Raw genomic sequence first — 14,649 nt, forward strand, 5'->3', positions numbered from 1 at the left:
GTCTTCATTTCAATTGTTTATATCTCTGTAAAAGCACCAGAGAGCACCAACATTATCTTCAAACGTGTTGGACACAGTTGTTGTTTTTTTCTCAAACTAATAATAGTTATTTTTAAAAAGGAGGGGTTTCCTCTGAAGGTGGAGTACAGCACCGTGCATCAGGCAAATGTCCTGGCCTTCTGTGGGACAGCATTGCTTGACCCGTCTGGTTTGATTCACAGCAGTTCTTTCAACAGCTTCTTCCTGAGACATGAACCATGAATAGGGCACCAGCTATTCTTATAAGGACTCAAACCTCCAAAATCTGCAAAATCTTAGGATTTGATTTTTTTGAAATTGGAAAGAGACCCTCAGGAATATTTTTTTAAAGTTCAGAATCTATTAATCTGGACCCATCTGGTTTACACCCTCAGCGTCCATGAAGACCCAAGCTTTTCAGCACAGCAAAGACTGTGTTTGCTGTGAGAAGAAAGCTCTGAGTGAGTTTTGACAAACCACACAAAGCTAACTGTCTTCTTGTGCTTGGGGCTGCTGACCTTGCTGGGGGAAAGTCTGACAGATGCAATGCCTCCCTTTGCAGTCTTTCATCTGTACATTAAACTAAACATCACCACACAGGCCCACCTTCACTACCGGGAAGAAAGCTATGCTACTATGATATAATTGTATTCAACTATCCACTCTTCCTTTCTAAAAAACCTGAAACCACATGGCATTATAGATATTTAATTGCAACATACATGAGTTGCTAATATCTACGTGTGGTTTATGCATAGTATATTTAGCTAGTATCTATGTATAAATTCTCTGTGTAATATTTAGGCTTAAATAAATAAATAAATACATACATAAATAAAACTGTACTCGCAGTTTTGGATCTGAATGTATTTAAATAATTACTGTGAGCCAGAGATTCTTACTTGCCTACCAAAATAGCCATTATTTCCTTGTCTCTTAAATTAGCAGAACCCAAACATTTAGAATATAGCTGCCCGGCCAAAAGACTACATTTCCCAGGCTTTCTTGCTTGTGAGGTCATGTGACTACCGTCTGGCCAATGAGATACAAGAAGCGTTGAGGGGGCCTTCTGAGAAGCCGCCTTAGCCTAGGAGGGTGTATGTGCTCTTCGTTGCCCTTTCCTCTGTTCTATCCGAAACGGGGATATGATGACTGGAGATGTAGTCAGCACTGGGTGTTGAGGATAAAGGCAGTGAGGGTTGGTGAATAAAAAAAGCCTGGGATTCTGATGACTTCATCAATTTCCCTGATGGTCTGCCTCCAGACTTCTTCTATACAGGAAAGAAACAGACCTCTATCTTGTTTAAACTACTGATATTTGGATTTTAATTATATTTAATATATAAATCAAAATCTAAGTGATACACACATATCTTTACATTCTGCTACACTGTTGCAGCCTGCTTCTTAAATATTTCACTCCATCCCTATCTATTATCTTATTGGTGGACTTGGGTCTCCCGTGAGCCTCCTTATTCTCCCTGTCACATTTAGTCACATCTCCCCTGGGTTCCAGGCACCAGGAACACCTCCAAGCTCCTGAACTGACACACACCTGAGCTCCCTTGTCTCAGAAAAATGGTCATCTTAGGTCAAGGAATGAAGAAGAGTTTATCCACTGGATGGACTATCTGGGCACAGATTGCTTTTCTGTTTTCCGCCCTCCTGGAAACCAACAAGATGGTAGGACAGATCAGTGTGAGCTAAAATTTTCCAGAAGAACTGTGTACGGGGGAAGGCGGGGGAGGAATAATTTAAAGAAGGAATATTCTGAAATTGGAAGATGATATACAGGCTACTGAGACCAGAGAATCAAGTAAGTTGTTGGGAGTTTAGACAGTGGATGTTTCTACCTCCTGGGTGGCATCCTTGTTGGACAGATTGCCTGAGATATTGTCAGATTCAAGCAGCTCCACAATGCTGTAGGGAGAACAGTCTTCCAGACCCAGTTTGCTGCACAGCCAGCCACAGAAGCCTTTCTCCATGTCCCGGGCAGCTTGCCACCATGCTCCCCAGGACCATGAGAGCTGGACCACGGCAGCATAGAGGCCCAGGGAAGAGGCCATGGCCATGATGAGCACTGGATAGAAGAGAATGAGGCAGGGGCAACATGAGATCTTGTGCCAGAAGGTCCTCTCCTCGTTGTACACAAGAAAGATATTGTACCAGGTGATGGTGCCATAGTAGAAAGAGACCACGAAGGAGAGGATGAAAACCACAGGCAGGCAGACCAGCGTCCAGAGGACCACGTGGGGCCCACGGTCTGCTCCCAGCTGGCAGGCCTTTCTGCCTTCAGGTGCCATTTCCCTTGAAGACCCTTTAGGCTTGGTGAGTTCCTGCAGCTCCTTCTCTGTCAACGTGACATGGATATCCACCATCTGCCCCTTTTTCTTCCCTCGGGTGATGGTCCCAGTTAATGTGACATAGCGGCTGTCCACAGGCATGTTCCACATACCTGCAGGGCATAAAAAGGGGAAAGTCAAGATCAGAAGAGTAGACATTTCATCAGAGTGTCATCCTCTGAGACTGGAGCTGAGTACAAGAATGTCCATTATTATAGCCCCTGACACGGTACACCCTGACATGGTACGAAATCAGTGTTTCCACGATGGACTGAATGGGTCTCCCTCAGGGGAGGGGTTAGTACTCCCATGGTAAACTCTCACATCAGGGCCCTGAAGCAGGTTAAACTTGTTTCTCATTCTCTCTCCACTTTTCTGGGCCTCTATCATGTCTGTGATATGGAGGGGAGTGAGGAACTCTACCACAGACACTACTTCATAGTGACCTTATTTCTAGTTTACAAGTGCTGTGAAAATACTGTTTCTGAGTATCAGCTACTGTGTGTAAAGGTGGTGCTGTGTGTGTGTTATACTGATGAGCAGCCCACCCCTCTTCTCTCCTCATTCTTAACCCCATGCTTCTCTGAGAGGGTCCTCCTCATATGCTGGTGGACATCCCAGCCTTCATATCCAAATTCTGTACACACACAGGCACCACACATACACACGCACAACATACACACATTCCCCAACAAAAATACACCAGCATCATCACCAGCATCACCACCAGCATCACCACCACCAGCATCACCAGCATCACCACAACCAGCATCACCATCATCACCACCACCACCACCACCACCACCACCAGCAACAGCATCACCACCACCAGCATCACCAGCATCACCACCACCAGCATCACCAGCATCACCACCACCACCACCAGCATCACCACCATCACCACCACCACCACCACCACCACCAGCAACAGCATCACCACCACCAGCATCACCAGCATCACCACCACCACCACCAGCATCACCACCATCACCACCACCATCACCACCATCATCACCACCACCACCACCAGCATCACCACCATCACCACCACCATCATCACCATCATCACCACCACCAGCATTACCATCATCACCACCACCACCAGCATCACCACCACCACCACCACCACCATCACCAGCATCACCACCACCAGCATCACCATCATCACCACCACCATCACCACCACCAGCATCACTATCATCACCACCACTACCACCAGCATCACCGCCACTACCACCAGCATTACCACCACCACCACCAGCATTACCACCACCACCACCAGCATCACCATCATCACCACCACCAGCATCACCATCGTCACCACCACCAGCATCACCATCGTCACCACCACCAGCATCACCATCGTCACCACCACTATCATCACTACCATCACCACCACCCTCACCAAACAGCCACTCTTTGGCCATCCCAGCAGTGAGATTGCAGGTAGTGAAACAGCAAAGTCCACAGTCCTTAGTATGTGAAGTGTAGTCTAGAAGTGGAGGATGGGAGGAGGGTATAGGCTTTCGGTTGGCATGTCCCCCAGGCCCTGTGGACTCCTAGCCCCCTGGCTGGTACATGGACAGAATGGGCCTGCCTCAAGAGCAAACGTCCCTTCCTCCGAGAGGCATCCCCAACCACGCAATCTTTCCCTCCACCCGCCTCCCTCACTTGCTCATCTTCCCATCACTGAGGTTTACTGTCTTTGGAACCCATACCACTACCTGTAATTGTCTCTTATCTGCTGACTTTTTGCTGTCTGTCTTCCCCTGACTGGAAGGTAAACTGCATGAAGGCAGGGGCATTGCTCATCTTGTTCACCGTGGGCATATGTCTTAGGGGTGACCATCGACACAGAGATCTACCTCATCCATCTATTGCCGTGTAGTGACACTTAATATGGACACTCCACAGTTTCCTTAAGAGCAACAAACATTCTTATACATGCTTCCTTACGCACATGGGCATGAGGTAGATACTGAGAATTTCTTGGACATAGGCTATGCATATTTTGAATTTTAAATTTAATAGATATTGACAGATTTCCCTGAAGCGGATTCCTCTTCCACATGAGGTATACGAGAATATATCGATTTCCACACATTGATGTTATCATGTTTTGCCCAATTTTTGGCCATCCTACATGTGAAGGATAACTCATTGTTATAATTTGCATTTTCCTGATTATTATGAAAGTCAAATATTAGTTTCTTTATCTTACATGTATTAAATAGTTAGCATGGTTGTCTTGTATTACTATTTTTTGTGTATAAATCGGTCTCTTCCATTACACAAGGAGTTCCAAAAGGGCAGAGATCTCTTCTGTATCACCTAGAAGAGAACATAATAAATGCTCAACAAATACTATCGATTTGTTGAATGAAGACTGCAACACTGCGAGAAGAAATGTATCAATAAGAAGTACGTCAGTGAGCAAATGCCTGTCTGTCTTCTGGAGGATCCTCATTTGGTTTCCTTCCTGTGGCTTTAAGTAGGTGGCCCCAGAGAGACTTACCATCATCCACAGGATAGTCTAGGAAATCATCTCCCTCCTCCTCTTTAGGCTGATCTCCACCTTCTAATTCCCCAGGCTCCTCATCCAGTTTCTCACTCTCTGACCGGTAGATGATAATAGATTCTGGGCGGGACTCTTTCTTCTTCTTTTTCCTGCGACCCAGTGTGGATTCCCCATCAAGGGCCAGGGCAGCTGCCATGGCTTTCCTCAGAGAGCCCTGGTGGGGGCTTGGGAGCTGGCCCTGGCCTTCCACTGGTGCTGGCTCTTCCATCCTAGTCTTCAAATCTAGCTATTCCTTGTAAAGAGTCCAATTTGCTTGAGCAAACTCACGATCCACACATCACAGAGCTTCTTCCAGGATGGGGCTATGCAAAGACGTTCCGACGATGAGTTGCACTTGAAAGATAGGAAAGCAAAATCATCAACAGGGAATGAATAGGGTGAGATGGAGAGGGGTTTAGGAAGTGGTCCTCAACTTGGCAGAAGCCTTTGCCCCCCTTTATTTCTCATAAAAGTTTATTTTGGGAGTGCTATGGAAATACTTTTACAGGAATGAATCATTGTTAATAAAATATTATTTGTGTTGCCATATTTTGTGTTGCATATATTATGCAAAACTCATCAATCTAGCTGGGGGATGCCAAGTATAAGGAAGTTGGGAGAGGAAGCCTTACAGACAGATTAAGGACCATTCTTCCTCTCACCATAGATGGAGATTGCTATGGTGGGCACCAGCACTCCAGGCTTCTGGCTATTGGGTCAGCCATTACAACTATACTCAAATGGTTGAATGCAACTTTGAACAAGCCACCCAACAATGGCACAACTCCACTAACCATGCCTTCTCTGATATTCTATAAAGACACTTGTCTCCTGGCTTCTTGTTGGCCCAAGATCCCAGAACGGCTGGGATCCATACTATCACCTTCTGGGAGACCAGTGGAAAGAATGCACACTTTTCATGCAACACTTTTCTCCTCTTGTTCTCCAGGTAAAAAGAGGTGGGAGAGAAGAGAGTCTATACAACATCTTTTAAGGAAGAAGTTGATCGGTCTGTGTTTTTGGTACATGGAGCCATTAAGAGGAACGGAATGTTTTGAGTGCTATTGCTAAAGAGGTGCCACTTAGCAAATACCCAGCCAGTCGCATTTAAACAGGTAGCTGCGGGACTTTCCTGGTGGTGTAGTGGTGAAGAATCTGCCTGCCAGTGCAGGGGACGTGGGTTTGATTCCTGGTCTGGGAAGATCCCACATGCCACGGAGCAACTAAGCCCGTGCGCCACAACTACTGAAGCCTGTGAGCCTAGAGCCCACAAGCCATAACTACTGAGTCTGCTGCCACAACTACTGAAGCCTGTGCACCTAGAGCCTGTGCTCCACAACATGAGAAGCCACCGCAATGAGAAGCCTACGCACTGCAGCAAAGAGTAGCCCCCACTCGCCGCGACTAGTGAAAGCCCACACATAGCAACGAAGATCCAACACAGCCAAAAAAACAGGTAGCTGCTTGTCTGCTTCTTTTAAAAAAATGTTATTATATTATGGAACGTTTCAAACATGTAAAATGAGAACATTTTTATTAGGGAAAGTAGCAAACATTTATAAAAGCAAAGAGAATAATTCGAATGAATTGTTACTGTACCTCTCACCCAATTTCAACAATAATCAAAATATTAGTAGCCAATTTTGTTTTATCTCCTCATATTATTTAAAAGCAAATGTCAGGGCTTCCCTGGTGGCGCAGTGGTTGAGAGTCCGCCTGCCGATGCAGGGGACACAGGTTCGTGCCCTGGTCCGGGAAGATCCCACATGCCGCGGAGCGGCTGGGCCCGTGAGCCATGGCTGCTGAGCCTGCGTGTCCGGAGCCTGTGCTCCGCAACGGGAGAGGCCACAACAGTGAGAGGCCCGCGTACCGCAAAAAAAAAAAAAAAAAAAAAAAGCAAATGTCAGATATCATTTCATTTCATCTGTATCTCTTTCAGCATGTACCTCTTACATATAAGAACTCTCTTTTTAAAAAGAGATTATCACCATACCATTATCGCACCTAATTATTTAAACGATTCTTTAATATCATTAAATATCTGGTCAGTTCAAATTTCCCTGTTTAAAACTTTAAATTCTATTTTCTTGAATTAGGATTCAAATAAGATCTATGCAATGGAAACAGATCGCACACCTCTGTCTATAGCAGCGCTGTCCGATAGAACTTTCTGCCATTGCACCTGAAATGAGTCTAGTGCAACTGAGGAAATGATTTTTATTATTATTATTATTTTTTTTTTGGACACACTGAGCAGCTTGTGGGATCTCAGTTCCCCGACCAGGGATTGAACCTGGGCCCTCGGCAGTGAAAGTGTGGAGTCCTAACCACTGGACCTCCAGGGAATTCCCCAGGAAATGCATCTTAAATTTTATTGAATTCTAACCAATTTAAATTTAAATAGCCACATGTGGCTACTGGCTACTATATTGGACGGAACAGGTCCATATGTTCCCCAACCAATTTTTTTTTTCCTTTTCCTTTCTATTTATTTGTTAAAGAAAGGTCATTTACCTTGCAGATTCTCATAGCCTAGATCTTGAGGATTGCAACCCCCATAGTATGTTCCTCTGAACCACATATTTCCTATAAATTGGTAGCTAAATAAAGAGGCTTACTCAGATTTGGGTTAGAATTTTTTTTGGTTGGTTGGTTGTTTTGGCAAGATGTTATAGATGGTGTTTTGTATTTCCATCAGAAGGTAGCTAATATCTGCTTGACTCCGTGAAATTAGTAGCCATTGATGACTATCGGCCAGACCCATTCGTTCATTAGGTGTTACAAAAATGATGACATTCTATTTCTCTCATTTCTTCTTTATTTATTAGCCAGAATACTCTCATGGGCCTTTTTTAAAAAAAAAAAAATTTATTTATTTATGGCTGTGTTGGGTCTTCGTTGACGCCCACGGTCTTTCTCTAGTTGCAGAGAACGGGGGCTACTCTTCACTGCAGTGCGTGGGCTTCTCATTGCAGTGGCTTCTCTTGCTGCGGAGCACGGGCTCTAGGCGCGCACGTTCAGTAGTTGTGGCGCACGGATTAGTTGCTTCGCGGCATGTGGGATCTTCCCGGACCAGGGATCGAACCCATGTCCCCTGCATTGGCAAGCAAATTCACCACTGCGCTACCAGGGAAGTCCCTCATGTGCTTTTAACAAACCCAGTTTTAAACTTAGTGGAGGAGGCAAGTGGCGCCATTGTTATATAACATTATTGTCAATTATACTGTTAAATACCTTTCTTTAATGAGAACAGTGGCAGCTTCTACTGATATGAAATGTTTCTGAATTATTTACCAAACAAATGTCCTAATTTCCAAATAACTGTACTTATAATTGAGAATTGTAGTAGACTGTAAGCAGACTCTACTCACAGTTCGGTTGCCCCAGGCACCCGGAGACTGTTTACCCTCAGTAACTCCAGGATGCCAGCTTTTTGTTACTTTTGTTCCCAATTCTCAAATCTTCATTTTGTTTCAGTGCTGAGTACTTCCTTTCTTTCAAGGCCACCTGCACACTCTTTCGTGTCTCTGTCTCCCAAACAATAAAACTTCTCCTCTTATTTGTATTAAATGGCCCCAACGTTTAGTGGACTGGCCCAGTCAGGGCAGGGTGGGGAATGAGGAGGATTATGAAACAGACAAAAATCTAACTAGGCGCTAAATGCCACTCAGTTTGAAGCAAATTCCACGTCTTAATATGATGCACCTTCTGTATTACCAGGTACCAAGACTGACTCTATCACATTTCTTTAAATGGCAAAACTCCCCGAAGTCTGAGCAACCTTCTCAGCAGGTAGCTCTCCTCCATTGTCCAAGCATCACCTAAATACTTCTCCTTCATCCTTTAATTGTTAATTTTCTTTCCTGTTTCCCCACTGGATGGAAGGTGGGTACTGGGTCTTATCACCTTTGTATCTTGGGCACATAGCCCAGTGACTGAAACAAATGAGGTGCTCAGCGACAGAATTGAAAACGCCCACAGGTGGAATTAAGGTTTCACTAAATCTTCACAGCCTGACTTTGCCTGTTTGAACAAAATAAGTACCATTACCTTCACATTCTTATGCATGGAGCTTGTTGGACTATGAAATTCATTTGGTGACGTCTCTAAGAGCACATGATGTTCTAAAAATGGGAAGATCCAGAATACAGGAGCTTTCTGTGATAAAGTAGGTTCTAATGTCCTCACTTGACATTATTAAGCTCTTCCATGTTAAATAAAGAAGTGAGAGAACTGGAGTTAAGCCTAACGTGCACAATTCCTAACAGAACAAGCACTATTTTGCGATGAGGACATCTGGACTTAATAATAGTAATACCTAAAACTTACTGGATGTTGACTGTGTGCTAGGTGCTGTTCTAAGTGCTTTTCAATAATCATTATTGTGTAATCCTCACAGCAAACCAAGGAAGGAGGTACTATTATTATCCCCATGCAGAGCAGTAATTTGCTCAAGGTTACATAGTAATGGTGCTGTGACTCACACTCAGCTTTGCTAATTTCAGAGCCCATGTTTTATTTACCATGCTTTGCTGCCTGCCAACATTTACCCCAGATTTTATACTTAAACCTCTAGGGCTGTCTTTGATGAAGCCATCTCCTATATTAAGGATATATTCCTATGTCCCTATTACTAATCAGTCTCTAAGTCCTGCCACTCATTCCTATGGACTCTTTGGTAATGTGTTCATTTCCATTTCTACTACCACCATATGCTAGGATACAGCCCCTACACTACTTCCTCCACGTAAGTTCCTCTGCCTTCCATTTCAGAATTCTTCCTCTACCGTTTTAAACGGTGATTAATGACACAAGATATTTTTATGTTGTCCAGTAATCATCACTATCTTGCCATTTCTGACTAAAATATATCACAGGGGTCTGCCTGGTGTTTGAGGCTCTCCATATTCATGCTCCATCCTAGGGTTCCACAGCAGTTTTTCCCATTCCCCATAACATGACTGGTTGACACATTTACTTATGTCGGTTCCTTCACCTTCTTCACTCTTCTCCACCTCTTTCAAGCCTGGCTCAAGAGACTCACTCACTCATGTTCCCTTCTGTGACCACCCCAGCCTACATGTCTCTCCTCGACCCCAATCCTGTTGTTGTAGGAGGGAGGTGAGAATGACATGAGTGTTCGAGTGTCCAATGCCTAGTATGAGTTGATGCTTCATAGATGTTAGTTTCCAATCCCTTTCTTCTGCCTTCTCCTACTCTGTATTCCAGTAGTATTTGTCATCTGTACCATACTCTCTTATGCTTAATTATGCAGCATTTCATATCATCTTGAACCGATTATGAATGGCATCATGATTTTTCATTCATCTCCCTACTGAAGATTATAAAATTTTAGAAGTCAGGAACTGTCTTACACTTCTTTACCTCTAATGGGAAAACCCCAGGGCTGGACATGTAGCAGATACTCAGTACGTACTTGTTGACCCGGTAAGGCAAAGGGGAAGGGAAAATGCCTATTTGTAAATATGATGTGAACAAGGGTTAAGAGAGGAAGGCTTAATTATTTTCCTCATTTCTGTACACTTTATTATGCTGTTAGCATTTGAGCTGCGAAGCAGGTTTTGAACATTTCTCCTTTCTTTTACATATCATAAGAGAGAGGGTAGGAAGAAAATTTCTCTAGTTTCCAAGGTTTTAGTCAATAGAATTAAGAGAAGACACAGAACTCTGCTCTTTTTCCTGGAAGGTAGGCTTCGCCCATCCTCCACCTCCACCCCCAGTCCAAAGATTATTAACGAATGTGATACTGCAGACTGTTAACCTCAATCCACCATTAGCTCTGACTCCTCAGTCATTCTGGGGGGGAAAATAGGTTTTAAAGTATATACTCAGACTCTGGAACTTACGCATAAAATAACTGGTTTTAAGCCACCCTTGCAGAAAATTCTCCAGATAATTCTTAAATGCATCCACCACTTTTCCCCATCTTCATTGCTACCACTCTGGTCTAAGAGGCCATCATCTCTTACTAAGGTTCTAAAAATGCTCCATATCTTCTGGCTTCTACTCTTGCTGTCTTCAAATCAATTCTCCACTTAGCAGTTAGAAAGATCTTTTGAAACCATACATAAAATCAGGCCGTTTTCTGCTTAAAATCCTCCAGTGACTTCCCATTGGTATAAAATGAAATCCAAACTTTTCATGTGTCCTAAGGACTTGTGTGATCTGGCCTCTCCCTGTCCTGCCATCCTAGGCTATACCATCTCCCTCATGAATAACTCCAACGCTTCAATCACACTAGCTGCCTATGTACTCCTCTAGAGTTTTATTAAAAGAAACCCAACAGGTCTTAAGCAGTCAGTGAACACCCCCAAACTCACAACACCACAAAATGAACTTACCTACCCAGGTGTAGTGCCTTGGTAGAGCTGAGTCATCAGCAGGAAGTCTGGTCATTGCTCCCATCCTGTCACTTTGTCACTAACTCCCACTCCCACCTCCACAGTGGTGGCTCACTGCTGCTTCATGGACCTCTCAGCATCAGGCATGATTTCCCTGGAGTCTGTTCATGATTCTCTGTTCCTAGGTGGTCACTGAAGCACACCTGATCCAGGGCCTTCTCCAAACCCACCCAGATACTCAGCAGAACTTGTGGGCTTGGTAGGTGGAGAAGCCAGGGAGTTTTGAAGCCTCTGCTCTCAGATTAATTGCAGGGAGGCAAGTAACATATATGGATGAAGAGTGGCTGGAAAAAGCTAATAAATGGCAATGACACCAAGCCTTAGCAACTGGACACAGGGAATGGTGGGGGCTGTGGTAAACATAAAGCTCACTCAGGTCTCATCTGAAATAGCAAGTTACTGTTCTCCTCTCTTCTTCCCACCAAGCCAACTGCTTTCATAGAGAAATTCAGGTCCATTTGGTATGGGTTGCCTGAAATTTCATGAGAAAGTTCCTGATTTTAATTACTGCAATTAGTCCAAATTTAAATAAATTACCACGTGGACAAACAACCAAAACAAATCATAGATAGGCTGCCATTCTGCTGTCTCTGGCTTATAATGCTTCCAAATTAGGGTGCCCTGCTCCACTGGTTTAACTAAGTACAATTAGGAATTGACTTTTTGCACCTTCACTGCTATTAACACATCTGCCTCTTCCAGGGCACCTGAACCGGGGCTAAGTGGGTAAAGAATCATCATTTTCAAGTTCATTTACGATTACTACAGTGAGCTGTGCCTTGCTCCAGCCCTGCTGTTCTTCCAGTTCTTTTCTGACTTGTGTATCTGTCACTCAGAGGGCTACACATCACCTGTCTGGGGTGGCCAAACTCCCCCATTAGCATCTTGGTTTGCCACCATTAGAGGTGCTAGGCCACCAGGAAATAAAATGTTTGCCATTTTACCACTGAAAATTACTATTAGCCACTCCCAGAGAGACCGTCTCACCAATGCAAAGATGAAAGGAAATTTGGTTCAGACCAGTATCGAGTGATTGGAACGATGATGGGATGGCAGCTTAGAAGTTGCAGCTTCCAGCCCGTTGCTGTGGTTGACTGTGAGCACAGTCAGGCTGCAGCCTTTTCCTCTGTGGTCCTGTGAGCAGCATTTCTCTTGTCTCCTGGTCCTGAAAGGCTCCCATACTGAGGCTGGTTCATCATCTCGGGAGCATCTGACTGTCTACAGAGGAAATATTTCCCGATAGTGAAGGTAGCTGGGTATAAGGAGCTTGATTGAGTAGCTTTAGTGTAAGGGCGGTTAGATCTGATCTTTATTGTCTGATCTTTTGTTTATTTATTGTCCTACCTCTCATGGCACACATACTCCTTCCACCCCCAACTACCAACATGTGTACATCCTAGAACATAAACTCTACCAAGGCAGGGACACCTAACCATCTTGTCCACTGTACCGTAACCCCCATGTCTAGAATAGACACGTGCTCAATAAATATTGGCTGAATATTGTGAACTGGTTAAGAATCTTACTTATATAAGTTGGCTCAGGACTGCTTTTACATCAAGGCAGGCGGGGCTAGATATGCCTCACTGATATTCCTTCAGCACCGAGATTCTGTCTCAATGTTGAGAATCCCACAGGCCCCTGTCAATCTGAGCCAGCAGCTGCTTCCTGAAGGGGAGAAAATGAAGTTACTAGGCAGATGGGGTGGGGGAGGGGTGGAAGATGGGTGAGAAGCAAGAGCATCTCAGAAGATGAATGGAGGGAGTGCTAAGGGGTATGACAGAGTGGGAATGTGGCAAGATCACAGCCATGGTGATGCCTTTTTCCCCAGGACAAAGGGGGCAGGGATGCAGAGTGCCAGGTAGTATTTGATTTGGCCAAAGGGACAGTCATTGCAGCAGGGCACGGATGCCCTGAGAAGGGAGGGCTCAACCAAGAGTGAGAGCTAAAATCTGGAAACAAAGAGCCTTCGAGAGGCAGAACTACTCCTGTGCCTCCAGGCCTTTCGGGGTTAGCAGACATTCAAACCCTGACTGAGGTCAGAGGCAGGGGCAGAGAGGACACGCCTTTTTCTTTTTAACGAAAGATCTCTTGAAGAGACTCCACATCTCCCTTAATCACAGGCTCTCTTTGGACTGTGAAAATGAGCTTTCTGACTGCTCATAGCTTCCCTGAGGCTGAGGAATGGCTCCTTGCCATCCTCAGCAAGCAAAACTGGCTTGAAGCCAGTCCAGTCACCTTTTCACTGGAGGACTGCAGAATCCCTCTCTGAGGCCACTCAGCCACCACACAGAGGCTGCAGTTACAGCCAGGCCCATGTTGACCCGCCCTGGCAGAGTTCCATAAATCCCCAAGTCCAGACCAGGTCACAAATCACATTTAATTAGATCTTCAAGAAAAGTACCTTTGAAAGAAATTTAAATTGTTCCTTCCTCCCAAGAAAGAAAGCCTGGAATTTTTCGGAATAAGAAACCTCTTAGAACTGAGTTAGTAGAAGTGATTCCTTGATAAACTATCCAGCAAATGAGAAGTGGAAGAGATAGCTTCCCTTCTTTAAGCAGTGTTGATTGGAATCTGTCAGCAACAAAGACAGAGGGGGAGGTGTTTCTCAGAGGAGGTCAGAGGAGGGCAGGGGGATGGAGGAACAGGGAGGAAGTGATGTTTGATTCCACTCTCAACCAGATCCATTTCCAATTCACTCTAACTCAGTGGTGGACCCAACAAAAGAATGATGGCATTTGTTTGTTTTTACATTATTTTAATATCTTGTTGGGGAAAATACAGTACTCTTGTTAGGGGAACCACTGACTGAAACCACCCACCCTGGCCAGGCTCAAGAGTAACCACTTGCATGAGTTATCTTAAACAGGAGGTCCTGGTAAGGAACGCGGAACTAACAAGCTGCCGCCAGCTGGAAGAATTCAGGAAAGGTCAAAACGAGAGAGGAGACATCAGTCCATATGTCCTACCAACCTCCCAGATTCCTTCTCGCTGGAATCCATCTTGGCTGAGTGATGTGGAAGCCACCAGGAAGGACCCTGAGTCAGAATGATTGGCCAGGGACAACCTGGAAACTAACCCCATCACCGTAAAACCCTGAGACTGTGAGCCACGTGGTAGAGCAGTCCTCCTGGATTCCCTTACCCTACTGGTCTCTGCCCGGGCACCCCTTCCCGATAAAATCTCTTGCTTTGTCAGCACATGTGTCTCCTCCAACAATTCTTTTCCCAGTGTTAGACAAGAGCCCACTCTCAGGCCCTGGAAAGGGTCCCCCTTCCTGCAACACTCTGACAACAGACTTAGAAACATG

General features: G+C 44.8%; 1 protein-coding gene across 1 annotated transcript; it reads right to left on the reverse strand.

The window, feature by feature from the left end:
- Nucleotides 1–7: 7 nt before the first annotated feature.
- On the reverse strand, nucleotides 8–12,385 carry TMEM169 (transmembrane protein 169). The gene is made up of 3 exons (XM_060152161.1): nucleotides 12,327–12,385; nucleotides 4,876–5,271; nucleotides 8–2,473 (listed from the first exon to the last, which is right to left on the reverse strand). The coding sequence occupies exons 2-3, from the start codon at nucleotides 5,144–5,146 to the stop codon at nucleotides 1,851–1,853; spliced, it is 894 nt and encodes a 297-aa protein (XP_060008144.1). The 5' UTR covers nucleotides 5,147–5,271; nucleotides 12,327–12,385; the 3' UTR covers nucleotides 8–1,850.
- Between the last annotated feature and the right edge of the window lie 2,264 nt (nucleotides 12,386–14,649).

This window comes from Lagenorhynchus albirostris, chromosome 6, assembly GCF_949774975.1.
Source record: "Lagenorhynchus albirostris chromosome 6, mLagAlb1.1, whole genome shotgun sequence".
Lineage (NCBI taxonomy): Eukaryota > Metazoa > Chordata > Mammalia > Artiodactyla > Delphinidae > Lagenorhynchus > Lagenorhynchus albirostris.

Bases quoted from the DNA above. Each gene is read 5' to 3' on its own strand.
- TMEM169 (XM_060152161.1), bottom strand. From the start codon at position 5,146: ATGGAAGAGCCAGCACCAGTGGAAGGCCAGGGCCAGCTCCCAAGCCCC. The intron at 2,474-4,875 runs GTAAGTCTCTCT...TATGCCCTGCAG, and splicing joins AGACTATCCTGTGGATGATG to GTATGTGGAACATGCCTGTG.